The 13,822-nt window shown below is 51.2% G+C and overlaps 6 protein-coding genes across 6 annotated transcripts; 4 read left to right on the top strand and 2 right to left on the bottom strand.

The window, feature by feature from the left end:
- Positions 1–122: 122 nt before the first annotated feature.
- On the bottom strand, positions 123–1,424 carry EURHEDRAFT_412696 (Rab family GTPase). Its single transcript, XM_040781972.1, has 5 exons — positions 1,173–1,424; positions 1,058–1,077; positions 966–992; positions 703–894; positions 123–621 (listed from the first exon to the last, which is right to left on the bottom strand). Exons 1-5 carry the CDS (start codon positions 1,240–1,242, stop codon positions 274–276), a joined length of 657 nt encoding a protein of 218 aa, XP_040638551.1. The 5' UTR covers positions 1,243–1,424; the 3' UTR covers positions 123–273.
- Positions 1,425–1,443: 19 nt separating this feature from the next.
- EURHEDRAFT_412695 (putative phosphoinositide phosphatase (Sac1)) lies at positions 1,444–4,418 on the top strand. Its single transcript, XM_040781971.1, has 3 exons — positions 1,444–2,047; positions 2,103–3,829; positions 3,890–4,418. Exons 1-3 carry the CDS (start codon positions 1,840–1,842, stop codon positions 4,064–4,066), a joined length of 2,112 nt encoding a protein of 703 aa, XP_040638550.1. The 5' UTR covers positions 1,444–1,839; the 3' UTR covers positions 4,067–4,418.
- A 73-nt stretch (positions 4,419–4,491) lies between these two features.
- On the top strand, positions 4,492–6,622 carry EURHEDRAFT_412694 (tetrahydrofolate synthase). The gene is made up of 3 exons (XM_040781970.1): positions 4,492–4,598; positions 4,693–4,830; positions 4,905–6,622. Exons 1-3 carry the CDS (start codon positions 4,581–4,583, stop codon positions 6,282–6,284), a joined length of 1,536 nt encoding a protein of 511 aa, XP_040638549.1. The 5' UTR covers positions 4,492–4,580; the 3' UTR covers positions 6,285–6,622.
- Positions 6,623–6,724: 102 nt separating this feature from the next.
- Positions 6,725–8,562, top strand: EURHEDRAFT_412693 (glycylpeptide N-tetradecanoyltransferase swoF). The gene is made up of 3 exons (XM_040781969.1): positions 6,725–7,339; positions 7,389–8,169; positions 8,220–8,562. The coding sequence occupies exons 1-3, from the start codon at positions 6,801–6,803 to the stop codon at positions 8,415–8,417; spliced, it is 1,518 nt and encodes a 505-aa protein (XP_040638548.1). The 5' UTR covers positions 6,725–6,800; the 3' UTR covers positions 8,418–8,562.
- Positions 8,563–8,649: 87 nt separating this feature from the next.
- Positions 8,650–11,308, top strand: EURHEDRAFT_412692 (uncharacterized protein). The gene is made up of 3 exons (XM_040781968.1): positions 8,650–8,777; positions 8,841–8,996; positions 9,080–11,308. Exons 2-3 carry the CDS (start codon positions 8,951–8,953, stop codon positions 10,927–10,929), a joined length of 1,896 nt encoding a protein of 631 aa, XP_040638547.1. The 5' UTR covers positions 8,650–8,777; positions 8,841–8,950; the 3' UTR covers positions 10,930–11,308.
- EURHEDRAFT_531082 (uncharacterized protein) lies at positions 11,058–13,585 on the bottom strand (the record flags this gene model as incomplete). The annotated part of the gene is made up of 2 exons (XM_040787176.1): positions 13,222–13,585; positions 11,058–13,164 (listed from the first exon to the last, which is right to left on the bottom strand). Exons 1-2 carry the CDS (start codon positions 13,488–13,490, stop codon positions 11,058–11,060), a joined length of 2,376 nt encoding a protein of 791 aa, XP_040638546.1. The 5' UTR covers positions 13,491–13,585.
- Positions 13,586–13,822: the final 237 nt, after the last annotated feature.

The raw sequence follows: 13,822 nt of genomic DNA, 5'->3' as shown, positions 1-13,822 counted from the left end.
TGCAACCAAGGATCCAGCCGTAATATAGAGAGATCGCCTGCTGGATGGAAGATTGACAATGTAATCTAGTTCCAACTCCCTCCCCGAAAACCGTAACACCGATTGGACATCAAAACGGAAGTAAAAAAAAAAAAAAAAGACATTCTGGTTCAGAGAGATAGCATAGCGTCACAATGTACCCTGATATCACCATTCTGCATCAGGCCAGAAGACGCCTGTCGTTTCTTTCTTGTGTCGAGAAACATCTCAGGCGATAGTCGTGTTGCGTTACGATTAACAATTGCATGCTCCAGCGCCTTGAGTGCCGGGCGCCTCCGGCCGCAAATCAACGCCGGGACGGGGAGCGGTTCGCAAATTCCGTGGTCCGGCTTGGTCTAGTGGCAGCTTCTTTGCGATGGCAGTGAAGAGCTCTTGCACGTTCGAAGAGGTCTTTGCCGACGTTTCGAAGAAGAGCAACCCAGCTTCGCGCGCATACGCCTCGGCATCAGCCGTTGGGATGGCTCGCTTGTCCGGGCTTTCGTTGACGAGGTCGAGCTTGTTACCCGCGAGGGCAATCACGATATTCTCATTTGCCTGGCGCTGCAATTCCTTCACCCACGACTTGGCCTTATCCAATGAAGACTGTTCAAGAACAACCCGATTAGCAATCTCCCGCCATACCTATATTTCAAAGGACAAGAACGAAAAGAGAAAGAATCGTACAGCTTGGGTGATGTCATAAACCACAACGGCGCAGTTGGCGTTTCTATAGTACATGGGAGCCAAAGACTTGTATCTCTCTTGGCCGGCGGTATCCCAGATTTCGAACTTCACTGTCGTGTTTTCATCCAGCGAGATGGTCTGTGTCAGGAAGGCGGCGCCAATCGTCGACTCTCGGTAGTCATCAAATTGATCCTAATCCATGTCAATATAGACATCCCCTCCCCGGGATTTTTCACATCCTTGAATGCTTTCCGATCACTCACTTTGACGAATCTCAGAACGAGCGAACTCTGGAAATGTAGCACTCATGTTAGTTACCATAACAATAGCGGGAGGCGAAGGGATCTCTTTCAACCTTTCCGACAGCGGATTCTCCTATAATCAATCAGATAAACCGAGTCAGTGACTGTCTCATCCAATTTTTTCTCAAAGAAACCCAAGAATTTGAGGCGGGAATGTAAGAGGCTCACCAAGCAAGACTAGCTTGAACTGGGCGAATCTGGCGCCCGGGCGGGCTCCTGCTGCCGCTCTAGAAGCCATAATCAGGGTGCGCGGGAGGGAAGCGATAGGGGTTAAGGGAGAATAGAAGTAGTATTATGGAGGAACGGAATATCTAAGCCACGGTTGGGACAAATATAGAGCGAGGGGCGATGGAGATGAAGCTGGAAGATTATTAGCAGGCAGTAGCAGTAATAGTTATTGGGGCGATCGGGGACGCTGGGAGTGTTTGACTAACGTTACCGTACAGTACGCTGTCAGATGACGAAGGGGATGGCCTCAGCCACAGTTGACTATCTTCACCGCCTTCGGTTTCGGCGGGGGCAGTGGGCGGTGTGGCGGCATCATCCCGTGGCTGGTCGCAACACAACCAACACCAACCAGGAGATCATCGTTAGATTCTCTCGTCAGTCGGGCTTGTGTTAGCATTGTTTGCTACTTGATTCATTGTCGCTGTCACTCTCTTACTGCGCCATGTGTTGAGGCTCTTTGTGGTGCTCTCCTTTTATCTCTGTCATAATACTTCACATCTGATATCAGTCTACTTCCCTACTCACTCCTTCCCTACTCACTCCTTCCCTACTCACTCCTTCCCTCGTTTGACCATAGAATCGTTCCCTTGCCGACCTACTACATATCATGGCTCCTCCTGTGCTGCCATTCCGTGATATCAACCTGCACGCTGCATCGTCGCACTATGCTTTCACCTCCCCTTCGTCGCCAGATGCTCCGACGCTCATCGTGGACCGACCAACCGGGGACTTGCGCCTCCACAATGGTACCTTGTCAGGGGCGAAGCGGATCAGCAGCATCGCTGGAATTCTGGGTATTGTCAAACTGAAGCTGGGTAAGAAACAAGTTAAGTAACTATATAGTGGTGTGCAATGCTGATGGAACAACAGACAAGTATCTCATTGTCATCACTAAAGCTCAGCCGATGGGAAGGCTTCGCGGCCATATGGTTTACAAAGTGGTCGCAACAGAGTTTCTACCTCTGCGTGAGCGCCCTTTGCATGACTATGATGAGGATACCTATCTGGCACTGTTGAAGGAGTTGCTTCGGACTGGGCCGATGTACTTCTCTTATTCTCTGGATCTCACCAACAGTTTCCAGCGTCAATCACAGAGTGACCACGGTCTTCCCATGTGGAAACGTGCTGATGACCGCTTTTTCTGGAATCGCTTCATTCAGTCCGACTTGATTGATTTTAGTCTCGGAGAACATGACAACACTGGTGTTCGTTACGGTCCTCAGCCCGGAGCTGATCCGTACATCTTGCCGGTGATGTTCGGTATGCTGCGCATAACTCCGGCAAAGGTCAAGTCCACATCGTTCGTGTTTGCGCTTATCACTAGGAGGTCGAGACATCGGGCTGGTACAAGATATTTCTCGAGGGGCATTGACGAACAAGGCCATGTCTCCAATTACAACGAAACGGAACAAATTGTGATCCTGAACGACACGGCCGGTGGGCTCTCAGGGTTTGCTGGCGGACAATCGATGAAGGATGAAAAAGCAGGCCAAGATACGCAGGTCCTATCTTTCGTGCAAACCAGAGGAAGTGTTCCAGTCTACTGGGCGGAAGTCAACGACCTTAAGTATACCCCAAAACTTCAGGTTCGCGGGGTGGAGACTGCGGTTGATGCGGCACGCAAGCATTTTGTCGAGCAAATCGAACTATATGGAGAGAACTACCTTGTCAACCTGGTGAACCAAAAGGGTCGGGAAGAGCGGGTGAAACGGGCGTATGAGCAAATGGTACGCGCATTGGTCTCCCCGACAACCGAGGATACTGAGGCCAATGGCGCTACACCTGAAAAGGTACACATTCTGGAGGCTAAACAGACCCAGAAGGAGTTGGACCGTCTCCACTACATATATTTTGACTTCCACAGCGAAACTAAGGGCCTTAAGTGGCATCGTGCTGAGTTGTTGATGGATCGCTTGCTGAACGGGCTTTCGCGAGGTGGCTATTTCCGTGGTGTGGAAAACCCTGGTGCTCCTGGTGGGTCACTGGATATTCGATCAGTGCAAACCAGTGTTGTGCGGACCAACTGCATGGATTGCTTGGACCGGACAAATGTCGTGCAGAGTATGCTTGGACGTTGGGCTATCACGCAGCAGCTTGTGGAGGCCGGATACCTGAGCCCGGGTGAACACGCCACGGCTGACCCGGCGTTCGAAGATCTGTTCCGCAACATCTGGGCTGATAATGCTGATGTCGTGTCCAAGTCATACTCCGGCACAGGGGCCTTGAAGACGGACTTTACTCGTACCGGAAACCGCACGCGGGCTGGAATGGTGCAAGATTTAAGCAACTCTATCACTCGATACGTGCGCAATAACTTCCTGGATGGTCCCCGACAAGACGGGTTCGACGTGTTCCTGGGTACCTATCTCCCCCCAGACTCAACAATTGGCAGCTTCCAGCTCTTCTTCGACCGTCGGCCATTGGTCATCCAGTCTATCCCATACATCCTTGCTGCCAGTATCTTCATGATTGCAGTTTCTATCTTCACCAAGCGCGATCCTGATTCCGCTGTGTGGCCTCTTCGTCTGTTTGCCATATTCTGGGTAGCCGTTGCCGCATGGTGTTTGCGTTTCGTCTCTGGACATGGAATGCTATATGTAAGTATCCACTCGAATATATGGCAATTGTGTTACGGTGTGCTAACCACATTAACACAGGTGAACTGGCCAAAACTGAACACTCCATCAGCTGGCGCCGAAGGCTACCAAGATGCGCTCGTCAAGGCACGCTCAGACCCACTTATTGGGCATTGGATCCCCATCAAGAGACATCAACGGGGCTATAGCAACGCTCGTTTGGGATTCCTGGAAGAAGGAAAAACAAGGATCGAATAGATGCCCTTTCCGTGACTGGGATCAACTCTTTTCCCTTTACATTCTTTACCTGGCTATTCAATGACTGCCTGTATTTCTATTTTCTCTAACTTATCACCTGGTACTGGCGTTTTTAGATCGTTTTACTTACTGTTCCTCGGTCATCCATAATCCAGATGTTTCCTATGTTTTATCATACCCTGATTGTCTAATCCAATAACCCGCTTAATGGTTTCTAAATCTATCCACCCCGTGTACAAGGGCACATTGTCACGCCGCACCATTCAATTACCAGCAAACCAAGCGTATACCATTGAGACTCACCTGTACTGAGTAGTATCCATAAATATACTGTTTGTTAGGACATCTCGCGCAATCTGCTCACGTGATATCTCCGGTTATCTCCGGTGAACTTTGCAAAGATCACGAGATCCCCGCGCATTTCCTGCAAAAACGATCCTCGATGGGGAGTTTTCGCACCTACAATCTGTTCCAGAAAAGCCGTCTGTTACGTCAATTCTCTACTTCTCCCACAATGTCTCGCAATTATGGAGTAAGTCGTATGCGATAGTCAATTGAACTCCTCCCCCTCCATATTTCCCCGCGGAATACCGTCATGGATTGATCGTTGACAGTAAGCTCTCTAGGATGCAATCACAGCGCTCAATTCGCTGCAGACCAATTTTGCGGCGATCCAGAGGTTTAATAAGGCGCATAGCAGAGGAGACATAAACAAAACATCTATTTCGGAGATGCTTGAATGGATTAGACGTATCGGGTACCAGGTTTGCTTCACACCCGGATTCTATTGCACATAGGCGGAGAGTCGCTAATGATATTCCGCTTTTGCTGCTGACAGCGCTCCGATCTGCACCGCCTGAATGCAGTCCATGTCGCTGGAACCAAGGGTAAGGGCTCTACTTCATCATTTATCACATCGATCATTTCGCAATATGCCTCCGGTCCGTCAGCGAAAGTCAACCGAGTCGGCCTGTACACCTCCCCCCATTTGCGATTCGCCCGGGAGCGCATAGGGATAGACAATGCGCCTTTGTCAGAGGAGAAATTTGCCAAGTACTTCTTCGAGGTGTGGGATCGGCTTGAGCAGGCTGCTACCGCAGCTGGGGAGGATCCGAAGGGGCCGCTTGCAAAGCCGCAATACTTCCGATACCTGACGCTTATGGCATTCCACACGTATTTGAGTGAAGGGGTGAACGCTGCGGTTATTGAATGTGGCATTGGTGGAGAATACGACTGCACGAACGTGCTTGAGCGGCCAGCAGCCAGCGCAATCGCTAGTCTGGGAATTGACCACACGGCATTGTTGGGCGACACGATAGAGCAAATTGCATGGCATAAAGGTGGAGTGATTAAGTCTGGTGTCAAGTCTTTCAGTGTTCCGCAGGTCGCTAGTGCTGAGAAGGTCCTGCAACAACGTGCGGAGGAAAAGGCGACACAAATTTCCATCGTATCGCGTCACCCCGATCTCGAGAGCGCCGACATCAAGCTTGGTTTGGCTGGTGACTTTCAATATACGAATGCGACGTTGGCCGTTGCGACTGCTGCTGAATACTTGAGGAAGGTCGGAGTAGAAGGGATTCCGGAGGACATAATGAGCCAACCTTTGCCTGCAGAATTCCGTCGGGGGCTGGAATTGGCCCACCTGGGAGGCAGATGTGAAACGAGACATGAGAAGAACGTCACCTGGTATATTGACGGAGGCCACACCCTAGAGAGTATCAAGATGGCTGGCGAGTGGTTCGTTTCTCAAGTCAAAGAAAACTCGGCATCAACTGAGACTGCAGACCGTAAACTGCGTCTTCTCATCTTCAACCAACAGAATCGCGACAGCAATGCGCTGGCAAAAGCACTTCATAGCACACTATCCGCGGCTCTCAGAGCAGACACGCCGTTCACTCACGCGGTCTTCTGCACCAATGTCACATACAAGGAAGCCGGCTACCGGCCTGACCTCGTGAGCATGAACACGAGTGCTACTGATATAGAAAGACTCCGTGTTCAGAACAGTCTTGCCGAGACGTGGAAAGAGATTGACCCGCGAACTGAGGTTAAAGTGTACAGCACCATTGAAGAAGCCGTCGATTACGCCCGGGAGCTTGCCGCGAAAGAGCAAGGTATGGTCGCGGATGAAGCGCCGTTGACGACCTTTGTCACTGGCAGCTTGCATCTGGTGGGCGGCTTCCTCGATGTGATTGAGACCAAACCGGGTCTGCAGTGAGTTTGCTTGACTCGAGTTCCCCTCGTGTTGCTTTTATGACCTTTTCTGTATTATTTGCATTTTCTAACTGTATCTACGGCATTCACTCTGGAGTTTTCAACAGCGTCTCGGTGCTTGCTGGAGTTCTTGGAGCGACGGTTATCTGGTTTTCAACAGCCATTGCTGAAATAATTTATCCTTATATCCTTAAGAGGTCAAAAAGTTTAGTTATTTCTTTCGAGCTTCTCTGCCGAGGTAGATCATAGTCGATGTACCGAGAAGCATTGCATACAGCATAACTCCTAACAGCATATAAGAGAATAAAGCAAACAAATGTAAGAATAAACTCAAGATGGAACTAAATCTCCAAGTTGATCCGGTGTGGTCCAAATAAACAATAAGCATCTACAATAGTTGAAGAGCCGCACCCCGCGAAGTCTCCGCCGCCGTGGGGCCGAACCATTTTCTTCCAACACACGACTTTAACACCTTCCCTCCTCCAATCCATTTACCTCTCCCCCTCCAAACACCCCCGCCATGTCCGACAAGCGAGAACTCGAGAACAAGGCCCCCCAGGCATCGAATAATGATACTGCGAACGTCAGCACCAACACCAGCGATGCCGGCGCATCGAAGCCCGCACCCAAGATGGATCCCAAACTGACCGAGGCACTCCTGGACCTAAATCCCGCCCTGAAGAACGAATTGGCCAGCATGGATAAAGGGAAAGCCGCAGAGACTCTGCACAATCTGGATCTCTCCGAGCTGTTGACTGGGCTGTCCATGGGCGGGAAGAACCCGAAGGACATGGCATCGTACAAATTCTGGCAGACGCAGCCTGTGCAGCGGTTTGATGAGGATTTCAGCAAGGAGGTTGCAGAGGGGCCGATTAAGATGATTGATCCGGAGAGGGTGTCAAAGGAGCCGGATAGGTTGTTGGAGGGGTTTGAGTGGACGACGCTGGATTTGACGAATCAGGAAGAGTTGCAGGAGTTGTGGGATTTGTTGACGAACCATTACGTGGAGGATGATAATGCTATGTTTCGGTTTAGATACTCTCAGTCATTCCTGCATTGGTAAGGGTTATCTGTGAGGGTCTTGTTGACTGCTTGCTAACAGGGACAGGGCTCTGATGTCGCCAGGCTGGAGAAAGGAATGGCACGTCGGTGTTCGTGCCACCAAGTCGAAGAAGCTGGTCGCTTCTATTAGCGGTGTGCCAACGGAGATTCGGGTGCGCGACCAGAAGCTCAAGGTGACCGAGATCAACTTCCTTTGCATCCACAAGAAGCTCCGCTCCAAGCGCCTGGCACCAGTCCTGATCAAGGAGATCACGCGTCGTTGCTATCTCAACGGAATCTACCAGGCCATTTACACAGGGGGCACCCTCCTCCCCACCCCCGTCAGCTCATGCCGCTACTACCACCGTCCCCTTGACTGGCTGAAGCTCTACGAGGTCGGCTTCTCGCCTCTCCCCCATGGATCCACCAAGGCTCGCCAGATTAGCAAAAACCACCTTCCCTACGTTACTTCCACACCTAACCTGCGTCCTATGGAAGTCAAGGACATTGATGCCGTCCAAGAACTGCTCGAGCGGTACGAGAAGCGCTTTGACTTGAACCAGGCATTCAACCGCGAGGAGATTGAACACTGGTTACTGAACAAGCCGGAACAGAAGGATCAGGTGGTCTGGTCGTATGTCGTGGAGGACCCCGAAACTCACAAGATCACCGACTTCTTCTCTTTCTACAACCTCGAGTCTACTGTTATTCAACATCCTAAGCATGACAACGTGCGCGCTGCGTACCTTTACTATTACGCAACCGAGACAGCCTTCACCGGAGACCAGAAGGCTCTCAAGGAACGCCTGTTGCAGCTCATGAACGATGCCTTGATTTTGGCGAAGAAGGTAAACACCCTCTACTCTTCTCCGGTGTACACAATAGACTAACTATATAGGCCAAATTCGACGTCTTCAATGCCCTCACCCTCCACGACAACCCCCTCTTCCTTGAGCAGCTCAAGTTCGGCGCCGGTGATGGCCAGCTCCACTACTATATTTACAACTACCGCGCGGCGCCTATTGCGGGAGGTGTCAATGGAAAAAACCTGCCTGATGAGAACAAGATGGGTGGAGTTGGTGTTGTTATGCTGTAGACATGTATACCAGATTTGCAGGCTTCAAAAGCATGAATAGCGCGGACATACAATACTAAAATACCCTTAGAAAGCAGAAAATCTCTCTATTTTGGCTCTTAGATAGCTAAATTTATAATTAAAATAAAAACGTCCGAATTCCCCATCCATGTCTTCTGCACGTCAATCTATACTAAACCCGTCGATGCCTAAAACATATTAATGCCTCAGGCAATAAATGTTTCCGTAACGTCGTCATCCTCGAACGTTCTCGACAACAACAATGCTTGGCTTCCATTTCCTTGTCAAGTGCTGAGGGGATGCTCTAAACAATCCAAAAAAATTCTAGATTTTGTATCGCTGTTTGCTTCAAGTTGTGAGGTCTGTGAGGGGTAGCTCCACAAGTTACTGGCCTACTATGCAATAGCTGACACTTCTATCTAGACGTCTCGGGATTCTCGGGACGTTAAGTATTCCACTGAAAGAAAGTTCGATATAGGCTCTGGCTAGAATCTAACCTAATACGAGAAATCTGGAGAATCCTATCAAGCAAAATGGGATTAAACCAGTCCGTCGAGGATGCGGGTCAATCCAGTCCAGGTGAGTCTCGACCACTAGAACCATCATCTCCATCCACAATTCCATCTTTAAAAGGGCCCCACAATATGAGACTAACAAACCAGAAACCCTAAGCTACATTCTCGCTGAACGCTTCGCCAAAAAATGCTTCACCCCGCTAGAACTAACCCATTTCAGAGACAACTTCTTCTCCCGTGCAACAGACCAAAACGGGCTGAAATACTGGAACGAAAAGACCCTTTCTGATTTCCTGGGAATCCCGGATAGCAGTGATACCGAGTGTCCGCTTGATGCTGGTCCGGTTATCTTCCGGATGGTTTCGTATCTGGGGGCGTTCCCGTTTCAGAAGACGCTGGCTCCGAGCGTGCTGACTTTCGATGCAATGGTGAAGGTGGCTGTGCTGTTGACGGAGAGATATGGAAGGGTGCTTAGACGGGGGAGGAGAGATAGAATTCGGTTGTTGTTTGGGAGCCTCGCGGATGTTGGGAGGAAGAATTTGGGTTTGTCTGGCCAAGATGAAGAAAATGAGGATACTGCTGCTAAAGCGCATTCGTCTGGATATGACATCGACCAGCCAGCTAACGATGAAGAAGAAGACGAGGACGGTGACGATCTTGCTTTGGCGGCATTGGAATCGCTGGACGCCATTGAGGTGTTCAAGCACGATCAGCGCGTGGACAGGACTGTCTATGAAGCTCATATTTCGACTGAGACGTTCCATCGTTTGTTGATGCTGCTCCTTGTCATTGCACCGTTGAAAACACTCGACGATGTCAGAACATATACGGATGATCTGGGTGCAGAGCGCATGGAGACTGTCAGAAACGAAGCAGACAACATCCTGGGCGCATTCGTCGAGGATGAAGCCACTGGATATGGCAGCGGTATCAGCCATAAGTCGTTTTCGAAGATGATATCCAACTCGCTGCCGCACCTTTTCGACCCGTTGACGCCGTTATTTGAACACATGCTCTTTAGCAAGAACTTGAATCTGTCTCAGAAGCGAGGAAGAACTTATTCAATACCATCAGTGCATACAGAGGAGCAAGCAAAGTCTGATACTCGTATGCCGCCGTCGCCACTATTGGTCATGCTTCCTGGCGCGTTTGAATCCGTGATTCTAAACCCAAGCCTTATATCCCATCTTTCATTCTTCTTACCATCTACCTCTCGTGGACTGAACTTCCTCCAGAGCGGCTCTCAACTACACCCCGTCTTTTCAACAGCAGTTCACGGCTCATCTCTCACCTCCTTCTCCCACCACGTCCTAACATGGCAAGCACCCTCACTTATGATCCTCCACGGAGTCACAGAACAAAACAAAACAATAGCCTTAGGCGCCTACCTTCCTTCCCCATGGACATCCTCCTCCAACCACTCCTCCTCATCAAAAACTTCTGACTCACACCCATCTCTCTTCCAACTATCCCCCAAGCATCTTCTCCTCCCCGGGAACCCCTCCCCCTCAGTCCGCCAAAACACAAACACACCAACCGCCTACTTCTCCACAGCGACCGGCCTCGCACTCGGCTGCAAACTTCCGCCCTCCTCCAGAACAAGTACACCACAACCCTACCCCTACGGCGCAGGAAGTCTCCTCATCGACTCCAGTCTCGAATCAGCAGACTTTCACGTCTCGTCCGTAGGACACGATGGCGCGTTCCTCCCGCCAGTAACTACATCAACCCCGGCAGAGAAAACACACATTGACATCTATAACCTGGAGATATGGGGTGTCGTACAGTCGGAAGATTCGTCGGCATCAGCGGGACAGGGACAAAGCGCAGTCGAGATACAGAAGGCGAAGTGGGAGTTTGAGGCGAGGGAGGCGGAGAGGAGGAGGAATGTGAATTTGAATGCTGGGGTTGGGGATAGTGCAAGGGAGAGCGCGAGATGGCTGTTGGAGTCGGCTGGGTTGGTGGGGGAGAGTGGGAGGTATGGGGGGAGTGTTTGATTACTTATCTGGACTGAGTTTTTGATGTGCTATCTTATTGTTTTAAATTGATCTGGAGAGGCGTTTGATATTCATGATACTTGGAGACTATGATCAGACCTCTACTCGACCTACAAATACAAGCAGCACTACCATAAACTCAACCCAGTAGGCGCCCCATAATACTCCTTCAACTCCTCTTCCTCACCACCTTCATTCTCCGTATCCACAACATCCTCTGGCTCCACAACCACATTCTTTCCCCTCGAAGACTTCCTCGCCCCAGCCCCAGAAACAACCGGGGTCCCTGCACTACCACCCTCATGCACATGTACAGTCTCATGCTGACTCCCTTCCCTGGGCAACCGCATGGCCAAAAACCCATCCGGTGCACGCTCCGCGCGGTCCATGATCTCATTCATGTACTTGCGGACTTCGTCGGCGGGTTTGACGACGCGGGCTAGCGGCTCGAGGACTTTGGGGTTTGGGCTGGTGATGCGGAAGGTTACGGGTTGGTAGTATTCTTTTTGAATGGGTTCTTTTTTGTCTTCTCTGGGAATGGAGTCTGGGTTGTTGGTATTGGGGTCGGTTGTGGTGTCTCTGTCTTGTGCTTCGGTGGGTTTATTGGCTTCTGTGATTGATTTGGCGTCAGGGGCTGTTGATGATGGGTCTGGGTTTGGTTTTGGTTCTTCCTTTGTCTTGTCGTCGCCCTTCTTCTTTTTGTCGGACTTTTTCGATTTGGTTGATTTGCCTTTCGCCCGCGAATTGGCTATTTCTGTTGCGGTTTCTAGAGGGAATGGGGTATTCGGGTCGACCTTTCTAACGATCAGGAATGATGCAAGCACTGTATTCCCTCCTGGTAACCAGTCCAATATCGTATACTCGGGGAAGAGGTAACGATCTCCAGAACCTGCGTGACCAGAAGTACTACTTCCGTACGGGGTCAACGGAGATGTAAATTCGAAGACAACCGACTTGTAGTTCAATCTTGGCGAAGGCGGCGGTGGTGCTTGTCGATAGTAAGTAGCGGGTGACCCATACTGCGGCGGACGGGAGTGAATCGGAGGAGGCTGTCCTTGGTATGGAGGTTGTTGGTAGGGTGGGTATGGAGCACCTGGGCGTGGTCCTGCTGCTTGCGGGGGAGGGGGTTGCGGCATCGGACGGACTGCAGGGCTCGATTGTTTGGTGTTCGGATGAGCAGGTGGTGCGCCTGGCGCAACGCCAGGATTTGGTGCTGGGGGTGGCACATTCACAGATGGTGGTTGAGTTGGTGTGGCGGTGCCCGACTCCTGTTTAACTTGCGTTTGGGGAGCGGGAGTTTGTGGTTGACTCGCTGGTTGCTGGCTCGGAGTCTGCAATGGAGCGTTACCAGATGGTGAATATTGCGGAGTCTGTACGTCCACTCGCTGTATTGGCTGGGGCTTTGATTGAGGGGACGGCTGTGCTGGAGGAGATTGTTGCGGAGGCGGGGGCGGAGGAGCCTGAGCAGGAGGAGCAGGACTACCAGCGTAACCTAGAGTAGGCGTAGCTTGTTGGACCTGCCGCTGTTGTTGTCGCTGCTCCCTGGCTCTAATTATCGCGTTAAGCTCGTCGATATGGGCCTGAAATGCTCGAAGTTGTTCCTGCGTCGCCTCTGTCGATGCCACTACCCTCATCAGCGCCTTTAACTCTGGATCTGAAGCTGCTCTGGTTGCAAGCATCTGAATAACGGGGTCCGGACTGGGCTTCGGGGGTTGCGGTTGTGCAGGCTGCGAAGGCGACGGACGCTGCTGCGGCCCCGGAGGCGGAGCGTGGGCAGGAGGGGACATGTGACCAGGAGCACGACCCTGCTGCGAAGGTGGGCGCATAGGCTGGTTGCCCCTTGGTTGATACCCTGGCGGAGGAGGGCCCGGAGGGACGGTTTGAGGAGGATGTTGTTGCGGCGGTAATGCATGCTGTGGAGGAGGCGGGGGAGGATAGGGTTGATATTGCTGGAAGTTGTTGGGATGCCCGTAGTGAACCATCGGCCGCTGGGGGGGTGTATACTGAATGGGAGGCGGCGCATTGGGGTCCTTGACGGTGTAGAGCATGCAATCAAAGAGATGCGGTCCAACCATGATATGGCAGGGCCCAACCTTCGACATGGACTCCTTAGGGGGGTTCTTGCCTTCGATGTGCTCCCGTTTGGTCTTTTTTGGTTTTGTCCAGTATCGCACCAGGATGCCGTCGCTCAGCCATTTTTTCTTCGACCGTTCGAGTGACGCGAGAAGCACCGCACTGTGGAAACGAAACCCGTTAGCTTAGTATGGAAATTCAGATACAACAAGTGAATACCTCTCTGCAATCGACTGATAGTCCTTGTCCGAAAGCGACGCGACTTGCTGCGGCGTGGGGACGGTGGGCAGAGCGTCTCCATCCTTGATCTTGGTTGGCAACGGAGGCGCGACAACTGCAGGTTCTGGAGGCGGCGGAGGAGGAGTTGCAGCCTTTTTCTTGCTCGAAGACTGTGTTTGGGGGGCCTGTTGGGGTGCGGCTTCAGAGGCTCGTCTTTTCGCGGCGGGTTCGCGACGTTCGCGTGCCGGGAGCTTGCGCTTTTCGGCCATGGAGATTAGTTAGGAGTTATTTTATTGGATAGAAAGGAAGATAAAACCATCCCGAAAGCGTGGAAGAGGGGATGGCGAGAGGAGTTGCAAAGGAGAAATCTAGAAAAGGTTGAAGAAGAAAAGTGTTGGCGGGCGGCAGATAACGTTAACGATAGAAGCCCACCACCGCTACTATCACCACCACGACCACAACCGCCGCAAAGAATACAAGTATAGACAACTGGAAATTTGACGGTATTTCTGGGTATTTTTGTTGCTTTCATTGATTTTTAGGTATTGACAGGTAAGCCATTCAGCCCTTGCCAGGCATAAAATGAAGCTGACTATACGCA

Source organism: Aspergillus ruber (genome assembly GCF_000600275.1).
Source record: "Aspergillus ruber CBS 135680 unplaced genomic scaffold scaffold00014, whole genome shotgun sequence".
Lineage (NCBI taxonomy): Eukaryota > Fungi > Ascomycota > Eurotiomycetes > Eurotiales > Aspergillaceae > Aspergillus > Aspergillus ruber.
This window is presented reverse-complemented; position numbering and strand designations above follow the sequence as displayed.

What these genes read in the sequence shown, in the direction of transcription:
- EURHEDRAFT_412695 (XM_040781971.1), top strand. Translation starts at nt 1,840, where the DNA reads ATGGCTCCTCCTGTGCTGCCATTCCGTGATATCAACCTGCACGCTGCA. An exon ending in TATTGTCAAACTGAAGCTGG is followed by an intron (nt 2,048 to 2,102) that starts GTAAGAAACAAG and finishes ATGGAACAACAG; the next exon opens with ACAAGTATCTCATTGTCATC. An exon ending in CTGGACATGGAATGCTATAT is followed by an intron (nt 3,830 to 3,889) that starts GTAAGTATCCAC and finishes ACATTAACACAG; the next exon opens with GTGAACTGGCCAAAACTGAA.
- EURHEDRAFT_412696 (XM_040781972.1), bottom strand. Translation starts at nt 1,242, where the DNA reads ATGGCTTCTAGAGCGGCAGCAGGAGCCCGCCCGGGCGCCAGATTCGCC. An exon ending in GTTCAAGCTAGTCTTGCTTG is followed by an intron (nt 1,078 to 1,172) that starts GTGAGCCTCTTA and finishes GATTGATTATAG; the next exon opens with GAGAATCCGCTGTCGGAAAG. An exon ending in GAGAATCCGCTGTCGGAAAG is followed by an intron (nt 993 to 1,057) that starts GTTGAAAGAGAT and finishes CTACATTTCCAG; the next exon opens with AGTTCGCTCGTTCTGAGATT.
- EURHEDRAFT_412694 (XM_040781970.1), top strand. An exon ending in TTAGACGTATCGGGTACCAG is followed by an intron (nt 4,831 to 4,904) that starts GTTTGCTTCACA and finishes TGCTGCTGACAG; the next exon opens with CGCTCCGATCTGCACCGCCT.
- EURHEDRAFT_412692 (XM_040781968.1), top strand. Translation starts at nt 8,951, where the DNA reads ATGGGATTAAACCAGTCCGTCGAGGATGCGGGTCAATCCAGTCCAG. An exon ending in TGCGGGTCAATCCAGTCCAG is followed by an intron (nt 8,997 to 9,079) that starts GTGAGTCTCGAC and finishes CTAACAAACCAG; the next exon opens with AAACCCTAAGCTACATTCTC.
- EURHEDRAFT_412693 (XM_040781969.1), top strand. Translation starts at nt 6,801, where the DNA reads ATGTCCGACAAGCGAGAACTCGAGAACAAGGCCCCCCAGGCATCGAAT. An exon ending in TCTCAGTCATTCCTGCATTG is followed by an intron (nt 7,340 to 7,388) that starts GTAAGGGTTATC and finishes TAACAGGGACAG; the next exon opens with GGCTCTGATGTCGCCAGGCT. An exon ending in CCTTGATTTTGGCGAAGAAG is followed by an intron (nt 8,170 to 8,219) that starts GTAAACACCCTC and finishes CTAACTATATAG; the next exon opens with GCCAAATTCGACGTCTTCAA.